The 21833-nt window shown below is 45.8% G+C and overlaps 1 protein-coding gene across 4 annotated transcripts in view; it reads left to right on the top strand.

Moving 5' to 3' along the window:
- HMCN1 (hemicentin 1) overlaps window positions 1–21833 on the top strand; it is a 298745-nt gene that overhangs the window by 242691 nt on the left and 34221 nt on the right. For all 4 annotated transcript variants that reach the window (XR_014512480.1, XM_083445251.1, XM_083445252.1 and 1 more), the window contains 14 exons: window positions 868–1012; window positions 1964–2091; window positions 2883–3039; window positions 5411–5532; window positions 7445–7609; window positions 9637–9744; window positions 11445–11582; window positions 12775–12909; window positions 14291–14560; window positions 15691–15881; window positions 16761–16974; window positions 18830–18964; window positions 19360–19550; window positions 21279–21360. Coding sequence is in view for 3 of the 4 variants with exons in the window: in XM_083445251.1 (XP_083301377.1) it covers window positions 868–1012; window positions 1964–2091; window positions 2883–3039; window positions 5411–5532; window positions 7445–7609; window positions 9637–9744; window positions 11445–11582; window positions 12775–12909; window positions 14291–14560; window positions 15691–15881; window positions 16761–16974; window positions 18830–18964; window positions 19360–19550; window positions 21279–21360 (2181 nt within the window). In the remaining variant the exon portion in view is untranslated. The remainder of the gene's footprint in view (window positions 1–867; window positions 1013–1963; window positions 2092–2882; window positions 3040–5410; window positions 5533–7444; window positions 7610–9636; window positions 9745–11444; window positions 11583–12774; window positions 12910–14290; window positions 14561–15690; window positions 15882–16760; window positions 16975–18829; window positions 18965–19359; window positions 19551–21278; window positions 21361–21833) is intronic.

The following is a 21833-nucleotide window of genomic DNA, read 5'->3' as shown; positions in this document are numbered from 1 at the left end:
TAGAAAGGGTTTCCAGTCTTCTTTAAAAGATTCTAAATTTGTATATTTTATGACTGTCGTCAGTTTTGCCATCTCTGCATATTCCAAGGTGTTTATCAACCATTCTTCGAGGCTGTTCTCTCCTCCTACCATTTCTGTGCAAAAAGAATCCTTGTTGCTGTTGTCCCATACATAAATACCATTGAGGCTTCCTTCGGTAATATTCTTTTATGAAAAAGCAGTATATAAACATGTTTATAAATAAGTAAGTAAGCTCCCTGACCTGTACCTATTTGCTTCTGCATTCCCTTAAGTTTAGTCACTGATTGTCTCCAGGGATAGAAGGTAAAGTTAAATTAACCATGCAATATAGGCATAAGGGACGCGGGGGGCGCTGTGGGTTAAACCACAGAGCCTAGGACTTGCCAATCAGAAGGTCAGTGGTTTGAATCCCCACGATGGGGTGAGCTCCCATTCCTCAGTCCCAGCTCCTGCCAACCTAGCAGTTCAAAAGCACGTCAAAGTGCAAGTAGATAAATAGATACCGCTCCGGCGGGAAGGTAAACGGCGTTTCCGTACGCTGTTCTGGTTCACCAGAAGCGGCTTAGTCATGCTGGCCACATGACCCAGAAGCTGTATGCCAGCTCCCTCGGCCAATAAAGCGAGATGAGCACCGCAACCCCGGAGTCGTCCGCGACTGGACCTAATGGTCAGGGGTCCCTCTACCTTTACCTTTATAGGCTTAATATTAAATTCTATTAAATGAAGCAGAGTTTTAGAAGATGATTTTACATCCAACCCCATATGTTCAGGAATGGCAGAAAACCCCATGCTTAATGGAAGGCAAGCAGTTCTTCTGATGCTTCCTGGAATTCTCCTTTTATACAGTTGCTCCTACAATCAAGGGTGGCCCTCAGACCGTGACAGTGAATATTAATATGTCTGCTGTCTTGGAGTGCGCTGCGGAAGGCATACCAGCCCCAAGGGTTTCATGGAGAAAGGATGGAACCCTTTTTGCAGAAAACAATGCAAGGTAATGATGAGTTGGCGAAACAGACAGAATCTGTGTGTACACACCATGTTTTGAAGCACCACCCTCCCCAGGTGCTGGGAACTAGCGCTGAGAGGGGTAAACTACAATAAACATGATGCAATAAACAACAGAAAGTATTGATCTGATGTGTAGAGATCTTTCTTATTCTACTTAATTCAAGAGGGTTCTGGACGTTTCTGTGTGTGAAAGAAACAAGCAGAAGGTTCCTGTTGTTTGGGTTATTCCTTCAGAGAAGCTGAGTAAATTGTCTCTGTTATCTCCACTGTCAAGGTCATGCTGACTATTATAAGAGGCCAGAAGAAGCCTGGGTTTCACTTTCTCTTTGTATCTCCCTTCTGGTGTGGTATTCTTTATATAGTGTAAAGTTTTAGTCTTATTATAAGTCACTATACGTTTAAGTTGTCTCCTGCAACTGGATTTCTTAGGCACAGTGCCAATCCTGAATGTTCTGGATTTGTGACCATTTGCCTTCAGTAGCAGTAAAGATCTCCTGGATGACATTTTAATTGCCTCTGGTCTATTTGGGGGGGATCCTGCAACGTGTTTACGTTTTTACTCTGCTAACTATATGTCAGAGATCTGCTCTTGATCAATACTGAGTAGAATTCTATGACTTTAAATTCTGTGCTTTAAATTCCACATGCTGGTGACAAATAGGGAACAGAGGGGTAATGAGAGCTGGAAGTCCCTCGAATCTGGTGGTCACCATGTTGCCTACCCCTGCAGAAGCACTTGTGGTCTAATCTGATTTCAGTGTACATCTTGACGCAAGGACTCAGTTCAAAGAAGGGGCCTTTTTCCTGCACCTTCTGCACTTTCTCCAGCACCTTCCAAATCGCTCCTTTCGGCATCTGTTAGAAATAAATCCTGTGAATGGGGAGATTATTGTTGCGCATGTCTGTGTTTTGAATCTTCTGTGTCTTGTTTTAGATATTCCGTGTCAGACAACGGATCCCTTCATATTCATTCAGCACACGTTACCGACACGGGGCGCTATCTTTGTATGGCAACCAATGTGGCTGGCACTGAGCGCAAGCGAATTGACCTGCACGTCCATGGTAACTATGCACTTCTACAGATAAGCATACGAAAGAAGAGTATATGTGTTAACAGTCTCATTTCCCTTTATCTGAATAAATGAGATTGCTGGTCTTTGTGTTTGTTTGCTCTTTTTCCCAATACTATTTCCCAGATAAAATATGTCATCTATATCATGAGCATGTCAGTTTGCTTTTCTTAGTGCAGAAAGTATTGATCTGATGTGTAGAGATCTTTCCTATTCTAATTAATTCAAAAGGGTTCTGGAAGCTTCTCTGTGTGAAAGAAACAAGCAGAAGGTTCCTGTTGTTTGGGTTATTCCTTCAGAGAAGCCGAGTACAGCTGGTTTAAACTGGCTCTGTTGTCTCTTTCTGTCAAGGTCATGTTGACTATAAAAGTAGGGCCAGAAGGAACCTGGGTTTTACTCTTTTCTATCTCTCTTTCCAAGTCTGTGGTGTTCTGTATAAAGTATACTTAGTGTTAAGGTTTCGTTTTATTATAAGTTATTGTAAGTTTAAGTTAAGTCTGCTGCAACTGGATTTCTTACGGACAGTGCCAATCCTGAATGTATTGGATTTGTGACCATTATGCTCATTTGCCTTCAGTGGCAGTAAAGCTCTGCTGGATGAGATACAATTGCCCCTGGTCTTTTTTTTTGGAAATCCTGCAACATGTTTAAGTTTTTGCTCTGCTGACTATACATTGGAGTTCTGCTCTGGATCAATATTGAGTAGAATTCCATGACAGAACATTCCCTGCATTCAGTACCTTGATAAAGACTGACGCGTGTGCATGTGCTTTTCTCCACTAGTTCCTCCATCTGTTGCTCCTGGTCCTGGCAACATTACAGTAACTGTGAATGTCCAGACCACCCTGCCATGTGAGACCACAGGGATCCCTAAACCAGCAGTAATCTGGAAGAAGAACGGACAGCTCCTTAATGTGGATCAGAATCAGAACACATTCAGGTGATACATGCTATCTCTGTTGTTTGTGTTAAGCCATTAGTGCATGGGTAGGCAACCTAAGGCCCAGAGGCCGGATCCGGCCCAATCGCCTACTAAATCTGGTCCACGGATGGTCCGGGAATCAGCGTGTTTTTACATGAGTAGAATATGTCCTTTTTTAAAAAAATACATCTCTGGGTTATTTGTGGGGACTGCCTGGTGTTTTTAAATGACTAGAATGTGTGCTTTCATTTAAAATGCATCTCTGGGTTATTTGTTGGGCATAGGAATTCATTCATTCCCCCCCCCCCAAAAAAAATAGTCCGGCCCCCCACAAGGTCTGAGGGACCGTGGACCGGCCCCCTGCTGAAAAAGTTTGCTGACCTATGCATTAGTGCATACACTGCACTTTGTAGAGAGAAAACCAAAAAGTGCTCATTCAGTATGGATTAGAATCATAGAATCATAGAGTTGGAAGAGACCACAAGGGCCATTGAGTCCAACCCGCTGCCAAGCCGGAAATACCATCAGAGCACTCCTGACATATGGTCGTCAAGCCTCTGCTTAAAGACCTCCAAAGAAGGAGACTCCACCACACTCCTTGGCAGCAAATTCCACTGTCGAACAGCTCTTACTGTCAGGAAGTTCTCCCTAATGTTTAGGTGGAATCTTCTTTCTTGTAGTTTGGATCCATTGCTCCGTGTCCGCTTCTCTGGAGCAGCAGAAAACAACCTTTCTCCCTCCTCTATGTGACATCCTTTTATATATTTGAACATGGCTATCATATCACCCCTTAACCTCCTCTTCTCCAGGCTAAACATGCTCAGCTCCCTTAGCCGTTCCTCATAAGGCATCGTTTCCAGGCCTTAGACCATTATGGTTGCCCTCCTCTGGACACGTTCCACTTTGTCAGTGTCCTTCTTGAACTGTGGTGCCCAGAACTGGACACAGTACTCCCGGTGAGGTCTGACCAGAGCAGAATACAGTGGCACTATTACTTCCCTTGATCTAGATGCTATACTCCTATTGATGCAGCCCAGAATTGCATTGGCTTTTTTAGCTGCCGCGTCACACTGTTGGCTCATGTCAAGTTTGTGGATTTTAGCAGTGGGGAATTTATATTTTCCCATTTATCTTGTATTTGAGAATTGCCTAGACTCAACCCAAACAATTGCAACAAACCCTTGATAAAAGGTATTTCGAAGCAACCAGTCACAGTCTTTGGCAATGCTTTGTGTCTCTTACTCTTATTAGACAGCTTAATAAAAACTGCCTTGTCAAATTGCTTAGAATTCCTGCAGCAACTTTCATTCAGAAACTTCATTATGAAAGTGCATATTACACCTCTGCAATGTTAGATGGCAGCTGCAAAACCCACAGGCTGCTTCTGGTTTCTGAATTATTTGGGGGATGCTTTCACCTCACATGATGCCAAAGAGCCTGATTCTAAATTCCAGGCAAGGTACTCATGCCTAGGTAGATAAAGAGAAGTCTAGACTCTTTCTTATAAGTTTGTTTTTCTTAAAGACTGGAAAGGAATTTGTTGGGATATTTTAGGAGGTATAGGATAGCCCCTCTGAAAATCCAAGCCAAAAATAATTTTGGATTCCAATCTATGTTCTAATGGTTATTTTTAGGTCTGCTTTGCAGCCAATCCAAGGACCTGTAAACCAACCATTGTGTTGCAATATAGACAAGCTGAACAAAATAACACAACACGATGGCCAATAACAATGGCACTAAACACTATATTAGACTAATACAAATGATCAGAAATTGCAGCCAAAGTCTCTAAATCTTCTTCACCAGTAGAGTTGGTTCCCTTCCAGCTCTACAATTATATGATTTTAGGTTGATCCTGATAAGGAGCTGGCCCATGGGGCCAAAAAAGGTTCCTTGCTCCTGTTCTAGGGCCAAGTTATTGGCATGAAGTTGGCAAGGGCCAAATCCAGATCAATTGGACATAAGACTGTGAATATTCTGAAGCTCAATCCAAAATCAAACCTTGGGAACCACGTCTCTAAATCTTTCAATAGAATCTGAATTACTGTGGGATTTGGTGGTAACGCCTGCCGCCTAGGCCAGGGTTTCCCAAACTTGGGTCCCTAGCTGTTGTTAGACTACAACTCCCATCATCCCTGACCACTGGTCCTGCTACCTAAGGATGATGGGAGTTGTCGTTCAAGAACAGCTGCGGACCCCAGTTTGAGGAACCTGGCAGTCGAAAACGACTTGGAGGTGGTGCATGAAACGTTTTGCAGCTTAGTGTCGCTACAGTTCGCTTTCACTTTTGAATGTCAGCATTGGGATAGTATTTATTTCAGTAACTTTAGGGACTGTGGCATTTCTACTCAAACACAGCAGTGAGTTTAACCCCTTGTTCTTTCTGCAGGCTTCTGTCTTCAGGGTCACTGGTAATAATTTCTCCCACCGTAGATGACACTGCGCTCTACGAATGTATGGTATCAAATGAAGCAGGCGAGGATCAAAGAGCAATTGCTCTCATCGTACAAGGTACAGTATTGCGGCACTGTCAAAGCGTCTTCATGGGAGCTCTTGAAACTCTGAGGCCATTGCTGTGCGGAGAGACGGTGTGTCGAGGAAGGGCTAGGAAGGGAGCTTTCAGTGTTCAGCTCTGGGCCCTTCTGATCCATTCAGTTACAAAACCTTTCCTCCTTTCTGCACAAAATAAAGGTCTGTGACGTTAACATATGAGAGTGCTGGAGGTGAAATAGTTAAACAGGTTACCCAATCAGAACCCAGGGGGGTGGAGTCAGAGGGACTATAAAACCAGCTCTGGGAGGGGTGAAAGGGGAGTTTGTTGGGAGTTGGGGAGTTGGTTGGAGTGGGAGTGATTTGGGATAGAGTCTGTGGGTAGGTTGAGTTACTGTAATGAAATAAGCTGAGTCAGGAACAGTTCGGAGCTAGGAAGACAAGTAAATATCTGAGAGGTGGTTTAGTGAGTGAGAGCAGGTAGCGGAAGTTATAGGTATGGATAGGCAACCCCACGATTGCAATTGACCGATACAATTTATGAAACCACACGCTTGTTAAACTGCAATAAATAAACAGAAGTTTATGATCTAATTTAACCCTGACTGGACACAGTATTGTACCAAGTAGGGCCTGGGTGGTGGCAGTGAGAAATAAAGTGGTGGCACAGGGATCAATAGATGGTGGAACGTCTGGGGACCCTGTGTGATCGCCACAGGGTCAAATGACAAGTGTGTCATAAATCTCAGCCCCTTCGGTACAGGGTGGTGTGCATGTGTTTTGCAAATAGTGTAGCGCTCCCAATTCAAATTGGGACACTAGTTTGGGTTGAGGTAGAAGTTCTTTAAGCCATTACTTCTGGGCCATGCCTACAGTTTCCTTTGCCAACATGTGTCCCACTGTGTCAGGGAACTGCCATCGGAGCCAGAAGGAGAGGGAGGGCTTCAGAGGGATTCTGGAGAGCGTCCCGGGAGGGAGAGAAGCAGCACATCTTCTGGGGAAGGAAATCAGCGTAGCACCAGTGGAGGAGGGGGGCAGAAGGGGGAATCGGCGAGGTGGCTCCAAGACTCTTCGCCGGGAACCAGTGGGGAGAGCACGGGTCCCCCGGTGCCCTCATCCTCCCTGTGCAGAAGGCTTCCACGCAGGGAAAGTAGGCGGCGACTACGCGTCAAAGAACTTTTATGCTAGAAGAAGTTTAAGAAACGCCCACTGACGGATTCTGCCAGCGATTGAGACAGCCACGAGTGAGTGGCTGTCTAGACAGGAAAGGTTCACTCAGGCAACCCAGCCAGGTGTGGCGCCGATTTACGCATGAGCAACCCCTAGAACCACTACACACTGAAATGAATTTGCTAGTTTTTTAGCAATAGAAGTTGAAGGTGAGGAACCCCGGATCTGACTTGGACTTGCCAGGGGTCGGCAAGGCTTACCTTGCCTGGGCTGGTTCACTGCTACGGAGGCCCCTATGTGGGTTGGATTGCGGGTGCACGTACGTGTGCACGCCCGCAATTTCCGGTGCCTGCGTCTGTGCCGATGCGATTTCCAGAACCACGAAAGCGAGTCCCCGCGCTGCGCCGGTTTAGTGCAGCACATGGGGACTCGCTGAGCGGGCGGCTTGGTTCAGGGGCGGCTCCCGGGCCTGTAAAATGACCCCCGTGGCCTGCTTGTGGCCCATGGGCCTTAGGTTACCGACCCCTGGTCTAAGCAAAGGGTTAAAGACTCCCTGCTTCCTCTACTAGGGTTCTAATCTAGCTTGAGAGCCTGTTGTTTATAGCTATGAAACAGACTCTTGTCTGACATGTATTGTATTGTACGTTTTATGTCCCTCAATTTGTTCTTAATCTGCGAGTCATTTACTGCAGTTCATCCAAGGTAACATCACAACAATGTGAATGATCGGTAGTTTTATCTTCCTTTCTTTTCCTTACTTTAGTGCCTCCATCCTTGGCAGACGAAGCCGCAGATCTATTGGTAACCAAGTCATCTCCAGTCATGATTCCCTGCAGTGCCTCGGGTGTTCCTTCGCCCACAGTCCACTGGACCAAGAATGGAATAAGGCTTCTTCCTCGAGGAGATGGCTACAGAATTTTGTCTTCAGGTTTACAATGATTCTGAACCCCTCCAAGAATTTTATATTCATGTGTTTAGGCGTGTTCATGACAACGGGTGGTATTAAACAAGTTGATCGGCTAGTGCAAGGATTTCTGCTTGTGTAATGGGAGTTTCCTTTCCCTTTCCCCTTCTTGTGCCCTCCCCAGATCTGCTCCGAAGAATTAGGGGCATGGGGATGGGGTACAGTGAGAAGAGAGGGACGGGAAGTTCTGTTGTGCAGCCCAGACTCCTTACGGTAGTGGATCTGCTTCAATGGATACTGCTCACTTTCATTTTCAATTCCTTAAAGGATGCCATCAATTCTGTTTGGGCCAGAGCCTTTGGCTGAGACTGCACATTTTTGTGTCGGGTAATTTCCGTTTCCAAATGCTGGGCTGCCATTTCTCCACTGGAAAGAGGCATCAAGAGGGTGTGATTTGCCTAAGAAAAAATAACTGACAGGAGGGAACGGGGTGCTTAATCTTTCCCAGACCCAGCCACTGTGTCTCTGCTGGTCTTCCTCCCACAGCTGATTTTTCTTCCATCCAGCTTCCAGAACCATTTTTGTGTGCGATGGGAACCCAAGTGTGGAATCCTGCCATGAGAAAAAATGGAGGGGTGGTGAGGTGAATTTGCAGGGGGAAGTGGGGTTCAGGGTAAAGCATCTCTGCCCCTGGCTATCAAAATGAGAAGTGACAGCCAGGCCCTTTAGATATGCAAGTTTATTAGTAACACATCATTCTAGCCAAGGACTCCAGACATAAACCGAAATATTCACATGCCTAAGAGCTGCACACTGCACTTTAAACTCCATATCTATATATTTTTGTTTCTTCCTTTCCATCAGTGTTTTAGTGAACTTTGCTGCCTTAGTCTTGGAATGTAGCTGTGTCCCAAAAGGAAAGAGGATAGAAGAACGTTAAGGAAGGGACCCATGAAAATGCTTTTGCTCCACTCCCAATGACCAGTGTCCACTAGCTGGTGTGCCAACTTTCTCAAAGTGCCTGGGAACTGAACTTGAACTGTCTGAGAACTGCAAGGGCCCCCCTAATCACTGTTGAGCTACTGTATTTTTACGTGTATTGGACGAGGTTTTTTGACTCAAAAATCACGTCAAAAAAATTGGGGTCGTCCAATACATGGATAGGAATGCAGGTGGTGCTGTGGGTTAAATCACAGAGCCTAGGACTTGCCGATCATAAGGTCGGCGGTTCGAATCCCCGTGACAGGGTGAGCTCCTGTTGCTCGGTTCCTGCTCCTGCCAACCTAGCAGTTCAAAAGCACGTCAAAGGTGCAAGTAGATAAATAGGTACCGCTCCGGCGGGAAGTTAAATGGTGTCTCCGTGCGCTGCTCTGGTTCACCAGAAGCGGCTTAGTCATGCTGGCCACATGACCCGGAAGCTGTATGCCGGCTCCCTTGGCCAATAAAGCAAGATGAGCGCCGCAACCCCAGAGTTGGTCACAACGAGACCTAATGATCAGGGGTCCCTTTACCTTTACTTTAATACATGGATAGTGGAATGGCGGGGGGGGGGAGCGGTATGCTGCTAGCCATTCAGTTGGCGGGAGTGTGGCTTTCCCTGATGCTGCAGCGAGTGGGGAACGATCTGGGGAGTGCTTCTTGCCCGCAGCTGGCGGGGGGGGGGGGAGAAGCTATGCGCCGCCAGCCAGCCAGCTCTTTGCTGGGAATGCAACTTCACCCGATGCCGCTGTGCATGGGAAGCACTCCCTGGATTGTTTCCCATGCGCGGAAGGCATGAGGGAAGATTGCGCTCCTCCAAACCAGATGGCTGGAGGGAGCGCAAACTCACCCGATGCCACTGCGCATGGGAAATGATCTAGGGAGTGTTTCCTGGCCGCAGCTGCGTGGGGGGAAGAGGCTCAACAACTTTGGATCATCTCCCCTCATTTTCTTAAAATTTAGTCCCCCCAAATGGGGGGAAAGGTCTTATACAAGGGGGCGTCTTATAGACGGAAACGTACGGTATTCCTGCTGCAGCACGCATCTTTAAACTTTCCCACCTATCCCTGCAGGTACTATTGAAATTGCTGCTGCGCAACTGGACCACGCGGGGAAGTACACTTGCACTGCGCGGAATGCTGCTGGCTCTGCCCACAGACACGTGACTCTTCATGTACAGGGTGAGGTGGGAACTTGTATATTTCTTGCCTATCTGAAAGTGAACTATCACCCCAGCTAGGGCTAGATTAAAGCATGCCACTGTTTGAGGCAAACAAGCAAAAGCTGCCCGCGTTCTCCACCAGGCCCTGGTTCAACACGGCCACTGCCCATCGTACCCCCAGCCACTTACCTGCTCGCTTTCCCTGCTCAGCAAGCACTTTTCCCAGTCTCAGCGCCACGGTGCCATTTTGTAAATTTGGGGGAGCTGAGCAGCAACTTGGTTCCTGTTAATTCACAATTTATTACGGTCAGAGACCAGCTCAGAGACAGCAGTTTATTACGGTCAGAGACAGCAGCTTAAAGATTAAAATCTAAGATGAGCGTATGTACACGTAAAGACCTAAAAATTTGGGCTACAACACCCTGGAGGCCGACTTTGACTGTTTTCCTAGCGAACTAGTTTATTTTGGGGGGTGGGTCCTGTTTTAAACAGCCATGTTTCCACTTCTGGAACCTCCTCTTTTGGCAGCACTGACCAAAGGCCTGGTCTTAGGGCTCCCCTTCAGGGGCTGCTGCTACTGTAGCTACCATCACCAGTATCGGTCAGTTGCAGCCCAATCCCTCTCATCGTGCCTAATGGGCAGCTTATCTAGCACCACAAGTGAATTGGAGGTGTCTCCTAATAATAATAATAATAGTAATAGTAATAATAAAAATTTATTTTTTTGTACCCTGCGCATCTGACCGGGTTGCCCCAGGCACTCTGGGCAGCTTCCAACACGTATAAAAGCATAATATAATATCAAATATTAAAAACTTCCCTATACTGTACAGTGCTGCCTTCACATGTCTTCTAAAAGTTGTGTAGTTATTTATCTCCTTGACATTTGACAGGATCTTAGCTCCTGCCCAGTTCCCCCAAAGCACATCAACATCACATCAGGCATTACATCTGCAGAGTTTTATGGGCCCAATTTGACTAACCAGATGCGTTAGCAGAAGCCAGTGCAAGGAATCTTGCTAACACAACTCGGACTTTCTCCTCTCCTTCTCTCCACGCACCCCTGCCCCCCCCAATCCATCTGGAGGGTCTGTGGAACCTTAGAACAGCATTGCTGGAAAACAGAGGGGATTGTTCCATCTGGCAAGCAAAAATGCTTTTGCTGACAGAACAGTTGCCTTAGTGTGATGTTGGACTCTACTCTGTGTTAGAATCCTTTAAAATGGGCTTGTTTTGAAATGAGTCATTCTGGGCTGGACTGGGCTTGGAGACAGAGACAGCAATCAAATATTTTCTATACAATGGTACCTCTGGTTAAGACATTTAGGTCCGTTCTTAACCTGAAACTGTTCTTAACCTGAGGTACCAGTTTAGCTAATGGGGCCTCCCACTGCTGCCGCCATGCGATTTCCATTCTCATCCTGAGGTAAAGTTCTCAACCCGAAGTACTACTTCTGGGTTAGCGGAGTCTGCAACCCAAAGTGTTTGTAACCCGAGGTGTTTGTAACCCGAGGTACCACTGTATTGGCAATGGTTGATCCAACATTCATTAATACGTATTATAACATGGCTTCCAGGATCTGTGTTTATTCATGACATAGTTTGTGAAATGGGGATATTTTTCTTTTGGTAGGCAACCTGGTAGGGTTATGTAATAATTACTGTAAACAGCTGGGTGGATCAGTAATCAGACCTTTTCTGTGCTCCTCTGAATCTTAGAACCACCAGCTATAAAAGTCCAACCTGGAACGCTTGACGTCATTCTCAACAGCCCAATTCTCCTACCATGTGAAGCGGTAGGCTCACCACGTCCTAAAATAACGTGGCAGAAGGAAGGGGTCAGTGTTAACACCACAGGTATCTTGTTTTGCTTTATAATTTCCTGTTCTCCTAAGAGCATTTAGCTACATACAGTTGAAAGGGAATTAGTGCTGCAGTTCTGTATCCTAAGAAAGGATATATCGTATTTTTTGCTCTATAAGACGCACCAGACCATAAGACACACCTAGTTTTTGGAGGAGGGAAACAAGAAAAAAAATATTCTGAATCCCAGAAGCCAGAACAGCAAGAGGGATCACTGCGCAGCGAAAGCAGCAATCCCTCTTGCTGTTCTGGCTTCTGGGATAGCTGCGCAGCCTGCATTCGCTCCATAAGACGCACACACATTTCCCCTTACTTTTTAAGAGGGAAAAAATGAGTCTTATAGAGCAAAAAATACGGTACTTTAAAACATCTCCTAGGGTTCATTCACACATGCGTGGTCATCACTGTGAGATTGCAGTATCAAGCAGTGCATTCATGTGAAATCTTTCATCTTTATCATTTGCAAAACTTACAAAATTTTGAGCGAGTAGTTTCCAAGCAGAGTGTGGATACAATTAGAGATTAAACGTGGCTGAAATCTATAAAACAATTAAAATCAGATATACATATGGTTGCCATCACCTCACCAAAAACAGAAATAAAATCAATAAAACTTTTTTTTTTAAAAAAAGGTAACTAAATCATGTGTCTGAATAGTTTGCTGAAACAGAGAGGCTTTCTGCAGGCAAGTAAAATAATATAGTGAGGGTACCTTCCCAATGTCTTTACGCCAAGGAGTTGCTGTCACTCCAACGGAACAATTCCTCACAAATGCAGTGCCAGTTTCACAGATCAAAGTGATTGAATAGTCACATTATGAGGCAAGGTGATTCCTTGAGTAAACTGGTCCCAAGCCATTACGGGCTTTATATACCAATAGTAAAGCCTTGAACTTGGCCCAGTAACCAGTCAGAAACCAGTGCAGATTTTTGGACACAATTATTTTCAGTTGAATCAATCCGCACATTTGCCTACCAGTTACCAAATGTACATTTGCTTATATGGAAACCTGTTCTAAGATATGCCTGTTGCACCTCTTAAAAAAAAACTGAATGAAAGGAGAGTTCACAACCTTTCTAGTAAACCTATTTCTCCAGCAAACTATTTTTATAGAATCTATAGCAGTCCTAATGTTTCTCTACTACTGTGGTGGTCTTCTTTAATACATAATGTGCATGTGTTCCAGGGGATAGTTATACCATTCTCCCCAGTGGCAGTTTGCAGATTGCAAAAGCTGCTGCTGAAGATGCTGGAACTTACATTTGTGTGGCTCAGAATCCAGCAGGTACTGCCCTTGGGAAGATCAAACTGAAGATCCAAGGTAAGTTTTGCAGTGAGCTGCAGCTTGTTAATAATATCTGGTGTTATCTTGGAACGTATCTGATGTACCTCTAGACTAGGGGAGAGCAGCTTTTTCTTTCTGTTGAGGGCTGTGTTCCCTCTGGGGTCACACACAGCCTAGTTAAGCATGGAATTTGCTCCCACGAGTGGTTGTAATAGCCAGCGACTTGGATGCCTTTAGGCAAATTCGTGGAGGGGTAAGGCTATCAGCCATGATTATTAATTAATTAAACTCCACCCATCTGGCTGAGTTTCCCCAGCCACTCTGGGCAAGTGTTAAAAACAATACATCATTAAATATTAAAAACTTCCCGAAACAAGGCTGCCTTCAGATGTCTTTTAAAAATAGGATAGCTGCTTATTTCCTTGACATCTGATGGGAGGGTGTTCCACAGGGCGGGTGCCAGTACCGAGAAGGCCCTCTGTCTGGTCCCCTGTAACCTCACTTCTCACAGTGAGGGAACCACCAGAAGGCCCTCAGCGCTGGATCTCAGTGTCTGGGCTGAACAATGGAGGTGGAGACCCTCCTTCAGGTATATAGGACTGAGGCAATGGCTGTATTCCACCTCCACCGTTGGAGGGGAGAGTGATACTGCACTCAGGTTGTGATTGTGAGCTACCCATGAGCATCTGGTTCACCACAATGAGAGCAGAGTCCGGGACTAGATTTTTGGCTCGATCCAGCAGGGCTCTTGTTATGTAATTTGTCAGGGTCAGGAGTCCAAAGGGGAGGCATGGATAGGTGAGGCCACCTGCTTTTATCTTTCTGCTACCTCCTCTCCCATTTCCCTCCTTCTTGCCAGGAGTTGCATGAAACTTGTGAAGTGACCTTTATCTTCTTAACCTTCCCTAAGAAGTACATCATTAGAGCCTCAACAAGGGAAAAAAAGAGAATAAACAGGAGTACAGTGGATGCTCAGGTTGTGAATGTGATCCGTGGGGGGGGGGCACGTTCACAATCCACAGCGCCGCATCTGTGCATGCGCAGGTTGCGATTCGGCGCTTCTGCGCATGCACAAAGTGCCATTTAGTGCTTCTGCGCATGCGCGACCGCCGAAACCTGGAAGTAACCCACTCTGGTACTTCCGGGTTTCGGCACGTCCATAATTCGAAAAAACGCAACCTGAAGCGTCTGTAACCCAAGGTATGACTGCATAGCTCTCCAGACAATGCCTGCTTTTGTCCCCTGCCCTTGAGAAAAAGAGATGAAATGAAAAGACAGGTGCCTGGTGCACAGTGATGAAGAGGGTTGGAAGATGGAGACAGCTTGGAGAAGCAACAGTTTGTGAAGTAGCATAGGGAATGTTGTTCCACTGTCTTCTAGCACTGCCGATTAAAACAATTGATTCATTGTCTACCAGTTCCTCCAGCGATCAGATCTCACCCGGAAGAATACGTGGTGGTTTTGGATAAGCCTGCCACACTGTTGTGTGAAGCCGATGGCTATCCGGCTCCTGAGATCGTGTGGCATAAAGATGGACAGCAGGTCACAGAGTCCATGAGGCAGAGAATCCTCAGCATGGGTTCTTTGCAGATTGCCTTTGCTCATCCGAGCGACACCGGCCGTTACACATGCACGGCTACCAACGTGGCTGGAGCAAGCAGCTCGAGCATGGAGCTCACAGTGCTTGGTAAGCATAGCTGGAAGTGGGGAACATGCATTGGCTATTAATCCTGGTGGAAGCAAGTATGATGGATGGAACCAGGTTTGTTTGTTCTTCACAGTTTTAATTAGCTGTTCCCCATATCCTCATACAACTTAAGTTGCCATTCTTCTTTGGTTGGGACTTCGCTTGTTTTCCATTTTTGAGTTGCGTGGTGAGTTCCCGCCTCCCCCCTCAGAAATAAAGACACGAGACACAAGAATTCAAATGAACGGGTCAAATTAGGCCACAACTTTATTGATTACAGGAATTGAGCGGTATTGGCTTAGGCATTAGTCCCAACAGCTAACCGGCTTCAGCCTGCTTGCTTGAAGACCGGTAAGTGTTAACCACCAGTAGGGGGAGTCCCGCTGATGCACGTCAACTAGGATCTCCCCTGGGGTCACCTCACGGGGGCGTGCCATGGGCCCACACCTCCATAGGCTTAGGACAAGGCCACGCCCGGGAAAGAGGGAGACCCTTGGTCGTGCCAGACCTAAGTAAGGCGAGGCCATGCCCCCCCCCCCCCCGGGCCAGCCAATTGGCTGGCTCAGGGTATGACGCGTCCGAGGATTCCCTGGTATCGCAGGGGCTGAAGACAGCCCCCGCAAGTGTGGGGAGAGGCGTGAAGCCCGCAACCCCACCTCCTCCCTAGCTCCTAGCTCGGAAGTGGCTCTAACAAAACATGGGGCACAGTAGTGGCATACGTAAATAACCTTTTTGACACATGGGAATTTCAGTCTGAATTATCCCCAGCAGAAAGGACTCTGGTTTGGGAGCAAAAGTACTTTTAAACATTTCCCCCCCCCCCAATTCATTATGGATCATTTCCCAATACTCTCTTACCCTTTTGCAAGTCCACCACGTAGGAAAGAACATACCCTCCACCTCTTTGCATCTTCAGCACTTATCTGATTCAGCCTTATACTACATCTTAGCAAGCCTACTCAGAGTTAAATACCATCTGTAAATCAGTTTCAAATAGTTCTCCTTCAAAGAATAACATGCTGTGAACTTCAGATCACTTTTCCAGAGTTTTTCCCACCCAACTCTGTAGATTCCTAAGGACATGTGTAATTAATTGTTTTCTTTATTTTCTTTAAAAAATCTCCCTACAGTTCCGCCTAAGATACGCAGTACAGAAGCCCATTACACAGTTGCAGAAAATGCGCAAGTGGTTCTGCCGTGTGTTGCTGATGGAATGCCGACGCCATCCATGAATTGGAAGAAAGAGGGCCAACTTTTAATGAGCATGGTGGGGAAATACACGGCTCTGTCATATGGAGATCTCATTGTGGACAATGCTGTGGTAAGCATTTGACTGAGCAACGTACTCAAGGTAGCCACAGGCTGATAGACATGCAACTTGCCCAACCTGAAAGTGTGTGATTTGTAGGTTTCTTGAGCCAAAGATGCCCTGCTATGTTTAGCTGTAGGTAGTCCATGAGTATGGACCCAATGGTAGCATTGTGATATAAGGCTGATACTGTGTTCATTATGGTTATGCTTTGCCATGGGACCTTATCACCTGTTTAAACAGCATGACTCGGAAACTGGCAATGCATTATGTCAGAAACGAAAGAAATACAGTGGTACCTCAGGTTACATCCCCTTCAGGTTACATCTGCTTCACGTTACAGACTCTGCTAACCCAGAAATAGTACCTCAGGTTAAGAACTTTGCTTCAGGATGAGAACAGAGATCGTGCTCTGGCGGCGTGGCGGCAGCGGGAGGCCCCATTAGCTAAAGTGGTGCTTCAGGTTAAGAACAGTTTCAGGTTAAGAACAGACCTCCAGAACAAATTAAGTTCTTAACCCGAGGTACCACTGTAGCAGGATTCAATCAGTTGTTGCACTAGTGGAAGAATGAGGCCCACTCACATAGCAGGACTTTTCCACATCCCCACTCCCACCTGGTGTGCTCTTCTAAATCTGCTCTTAAGGATTGCAAGTTGCTTTGCAACATTTTTGTAGAAAGCAATGAATAAATGCAATCAATCAATCAATGCAGCATTTGAAAGCAGAGACCCAGTGATGGGGTGATTCAAATCCATATACAAACTTCAGTCAAATGCTTTCTTTCTGAGATGCCTCCCATGTCCAAATGACCATTATATTTATTACAGGATAATTCCCCCCCCCCCCCTGTTAAATGTTTTTATGTGCTGTTCTTTATTTCCTTCCTACAGCCTGAAGATTCTGGCAGCTACACCTGCATTGCCAGTAATGTTGCTGGTGAAGATACGCATACCATCAACTTAACCGTCCATGCGTTGCCAACCTTTACTGAGCTCCCTGGAGATTTAGCTTTAAATAAAGGAGAACGACTTCAGCTAACTTGCAAAGCAACTGGAGTTCCTGTTCCACAAATCTCATGGACTTTTAACAATAATATCATCCCAGGTTAGTACATCAAAGGACTAGATTGTATCTAGAAAACACAGGTTTTGTTGTTCTTTAGTCATGTCTGACTCTTCATGACTCCATGAACGAGAGCACGCCAGGCACTCCTGTCTTCCACTGCCTCCTGCAGTTTGGCCAAACTCATTTTAGTAGCATCGAGAACACTGTCCAACCATCTCGTCCTCTGTTATCCTCTTCTCCTTGTGCCCTCCATCTTTCCCAACATCAGGGTCTTTTCCAGGGAGTCTTCTCTTCTCATGAGGTGGCCAAAGTATTGGAACCTCAGCTTCAGGATCTGTCCTTCCAGTGAGCACTCGGGGCTGATTTCCTTAAGTATGGATAGGTTTGATCTTCTTGCAGTCCATGGGACTCTCAAGAGTCTCCTCCAGCACCATAATTCAAAAGCATCAATTCTTCAGTGATCAACCTTCTTTATGGTCCAGCTCTCACTTCCATACATCACTACTGGGAAAACCATAGCTTTAACTATCCGGACCTTTGTCGGCAAGCTGATGTCTCTGCTTTTTAAGATGCTGTCTAGGTTTGTCATTGCTTTTCAAACTTTCACAAAAATTGAATTCCTGACATGGTATAAGCATGTGCACAGGAGATATCTGATACAGTGTGTTGCTCTCCTAACACGAAATGAGTTAGGTTTCTTTTCGAATTACAAATAATATTTTATTAGACAGAATGGAAATGAGACAACATGGCAATTGGAAAGAGTAAACTGTGGCTCAGTGTATAGAAGTTTTATTGTAAGGAACGGTTGAGGGAGCTGGGTTTGTTTCGTCTGCGAAAAAGGCGACTGAGAGGAGATATGATAGCCATCATCAAATTTTTAAAGGGCTGCCACATAGAAGATGGAGCAAGCTGCTCTGGAGGGTTGGGCCCAAACCAATGGCTTCAAGATGCAAGGAAGGAGATTATGAGTAAACATCAGGAAGAACCTCCTGGCTGTGAGAGCTGCCAGTGGAAGAAGATCCCTCGGGAGCTTGGAGGTTTTTTAACAGAGATTGGATTGTGGTCTGTCATGGATGCTTTAGTTGAGATTCCTGCATTGCAGGGGGTTGGACTAGATGACCCGGATTGCTTCCAACTCCAATTCTATGTAAGGAACGTAGGGTGAATCCATCCCCGCTGCACCAGACCCAACTAGGTGCCCCGGGAAACCCGCTAGGGGCAAATGAGCACAACAGCGAAAGATCGGCATGCTTAGGTATCTCTTTATTGCAGAGGAGTTATGTAATTTCAATGCAACCTGAAAATTCCTAAGCAACCTCAACATTCCAGTAGAATTGCAGGCAGAAAGAAGGCATGGTTAACAAGTACCGTATTGGCCCGAATACAAGCCGCAACTGAATATAAGCTGCACCTTTAAAATTGGAGGGGGGGGGAGGAAAAAGAAAAAATACCTGGATATAAGCCGCTCCCTTTCTCGCTGCTCCTGGCTGCATACTGGGCGGGGGGGGGGAGAGCCATGCTGCGTTGCCAGCAGCCCTTCCCCTTCCTCGCTCTTCCCCTTCCAAGCCTTGGGGGAGAGGATGGGGACTATGAGCTTTGCTGTGCTCCGGCGCTGTTTGCCCCACGCTCCTGGCTGCATACCGTAAGGTCACGAATATAAGCCGCACTTTAACTTTTCACGGTCAGATTTTTTTGGGGGGCGGGGGGAAGCAAAGCTTATATTCAGGCCAATACGGTATCTTCACCTGCTGTCTTTTCCCATAAAGCTGTATCTACCAGCATATTGGGATACTGAACACCTCCAATCTATGCATGTAAAATGTGTGTTTTGTTGAGCCTTTAGATTTTGTTGGTTTTCTTTTTCTTTGTCGTTCTCCTCTTGTTCCGCTAGCACAATACGATGGTGTGAATGGACTTAGCCAACTTGTCATTGAAAGAGTGTCCAAAGAGGACTCGGGAACCTATGTGTGTACGGCGGAAAATGTAGTTGGTTCTATCAAGGCTCTTGGATTTGTGTACGTTAAAGGTATGTATTACTGGTAAGTTTGGGAATCGTTTCACACTCCATCTAAAAGCAGCATCATGGGTGGTCAGGAGAATGAATGGGCATGGACTGTCTAATTTATGAAAATGAAAAGAGCCTGACTCGTATCAATAGTTGCAGATGAAACCTCTTTCTAATTTACAGCTGAATCTGGATTAGGAATACATTTTAAACTAGGTGAATTTTCTGTAATCAAAATTACTGAATTCAAAAACAGCTGAAGGGGCTCCACATTCACAAAACTAGATTCAGATTCATTCCATTTTCACTGCATTTTGAATTTTAACATCTGCATTTTTGCTGCTTTAAATTCATGTTGAGTTCCCTCATTTCCACTCTTATTTTATACATCGTTAACTTTTGAACTATTTTTCCAGAACCTCCAGTCTTCATGGGAGATTATCATTCCAGTCGGATTGAGCCCTTGGGTGGCAATGCTATCCTCAACTGTGAAGTCAGAGGAGATCCACCTCCAGTGATCCAGTGGAGCAAAAAAGGAGCTGGCATTCAGATCAGCAACCGGATCAGACAACTCAGCAACGGATCCCTTGCTATCTATGGCACAGTTGTAAGTCTTTACTGAGATCTCTTCTACTGATTAGTTGTACAGGATTCATGTCCCACCCTTCTTTCAAAGAGATCTGATTTATCTTCATTACCAACCCAAGAGGCTGTGAATTAAACACAGACTGCAGGTCTGTTCTTAATAACTGATACAAATCTCTTTTCTGCATTACATATAGCAGTGCATTTTTATATGTGCATGTGGTCGTGCACTACTCTGCTGAAAAGGGAATTTTATCGTTTCCATTCTAACCTCTCAGGCTGCCTCCTGAGCTATTGTTATATCATGGTACCACGCAACACAACTTGCGCAATTCACTTACTTATTTAAGGAATTTATATGCCATCCTTCAAGGCAAAACCGTCCCAGGGTGACTTAGAAACACGAGATAAAATACCAGTTAAAACTCTGTATGTCACAGATATAACATTGCAGATAAAAGTTTTCAATTTGCCTTTTCAGCTGAGTCAGTCCGTAAGTCCAGCTGTCACCAGGGGACTCGGATGTCACACCCGACACATTAAGTCAACACACTTAATGCACATGCATTTCCTAACATACTGCTGCCATTAGAGCCTTTCTCGGGGATTTGGCATAAAAGGGGGGGGGGTTCCTTCTTTTTGCCACTAGAAATCTGAACAGGCCACCCTCCTTGCCACAGAAGATATAGGACAGGGGTCAGCAAACTTTTTCAACAGGGGGCTGGTCTACTGTCCCTCAGACATTGTGGGGGGCCAGACTATATTTTGGAAAAAAATTATGAACGAATTCCTATGCCCCACAAATAACTCAGAGATGCATTTTAAATAAAAGGACACATTCTACTCAGGTAAAAACATGCTGATTCCCGGACCATCCGCAGGCCGGATTGAGAAGGCGATTGGGCTGGAACCGGCCCCTGGGCCTTAGTTTGCATATCCATGATATAGGATGTTGCCAAGGCCAGGCAAAGGATGGCACAGTTTACTGGCCACAGGCTTGATGCCAGCAGAGTACCTGCAGTTGGCGAACTTCCCAGTGCTTCTGCTTAATTGTGCTTAATAATAATAATAATTTATTTGTACCCGGCCCATCTGGCTGGGCTTCCCCAGCCACTCTGGGCTGCTTCCAACAAAGATTAAAAATACATTAAAATGTCACACATTAAAAACTTCCCTGAACAGTGCTGCCTTCAGATGTCTTATAAATGTCTGGTAGTTGTTTATCTCTTTGACATCTGATGGGAGGGCATTCCACAGGGCGGGTGCCACTACCGAGAAGGCCCTCTGCCTGCTTCCCTGTAGCTTTGCTTCTTCCAGTGAGGGAACCACCAGAAGGCCCTCGGCGCTGGACCTCAGTGTCTGGGCAGAACAATGGGAGTGGGAAGGTAAACGGTTTCTGTGCACTCTGGTTTCCGTCACAGTGTTCCATTGTGCCAGAAGCACTTTAGTCCTGGTGGCCACAAGACCTGGAAAGCTGTCTGTGGACAAACACCCGCTCCCTCGGCCTGAAAGTGAGATGAGCGCCACAACCCCATAGTCTCCTTTGACTGGACTTAACCTTCCAGGGGGCCTTTACCTTTACCTTTTACTGTCACTACCACCGCCACTAACTTCCATCCTACTGAATCCCTGCTGGCTTCCGTATATATTATACAATTTCTAAGCCATTGCTGGGTTTAATGTACTGCAAATCAACACTGAATAAAAATTATTGGATCGCTCATCTGTCAACATGCTGACTTCTTTTCAGAATGAAGATGCTGCGGAATATGCATGTGTAGCTACAAACGATGCTGGCGTGGTTGAACACCGCGTAACCCTGACATTGCACAGTAAGCCACACAAGAATATTCACACTATATGTGTTGAGAGTTCTAAATTTTACACTTGGACGTACCTGCTGCATGAGTTAAAACTAGGCTTATTTATTTGACCCATGGACCTCTCCATCTTTGCCTTAGTCAACACAGTGTTATAGGGCTGAACAACATATTCTTCGTTTTCCCCTAAGTCTCATTGGTGAAGGAGGCAGGTATGATTCAGTGGCGCTGCACAGTGCAAGAGGGATAATTCTCCTTGGTCCGCGTGCTGCAAACCCGATAATAATCAGGGTTCCCCTTCAGCTGCAATTTTTAAAAAAGTGCTTTTTTGCTGCACACTTCTAAGTGTAGGGACGTGGGTGGCGCTGTGGGTTAAACCACAGAGCCTAGGACTTGCCGATCAGAAGGTCGGGGGTTCAAATCCCCGTGACGGGGTGAACTCCCGTTGTTCGGTCCCTGCTCCCGCCAACCTAGCAGTTCAAAAG

The sequence above is a fragment of the Podarcis tiliguerta genome (assembly GCF_965153285.1).
Source record: "Podarcis tiliguerta genome assembly, chromosome: 6".
NCBI classification, from domain to species: domain Eukaryota; kingdom Metazoa; phylum Chordata; class Lepidosauria; order Squamata; family Lacertidae; genus Podarcis; species Podarcis tiliguerta.
This window is presented reverse-complemented; position numbering and strand designations above follow the sequence as displayed.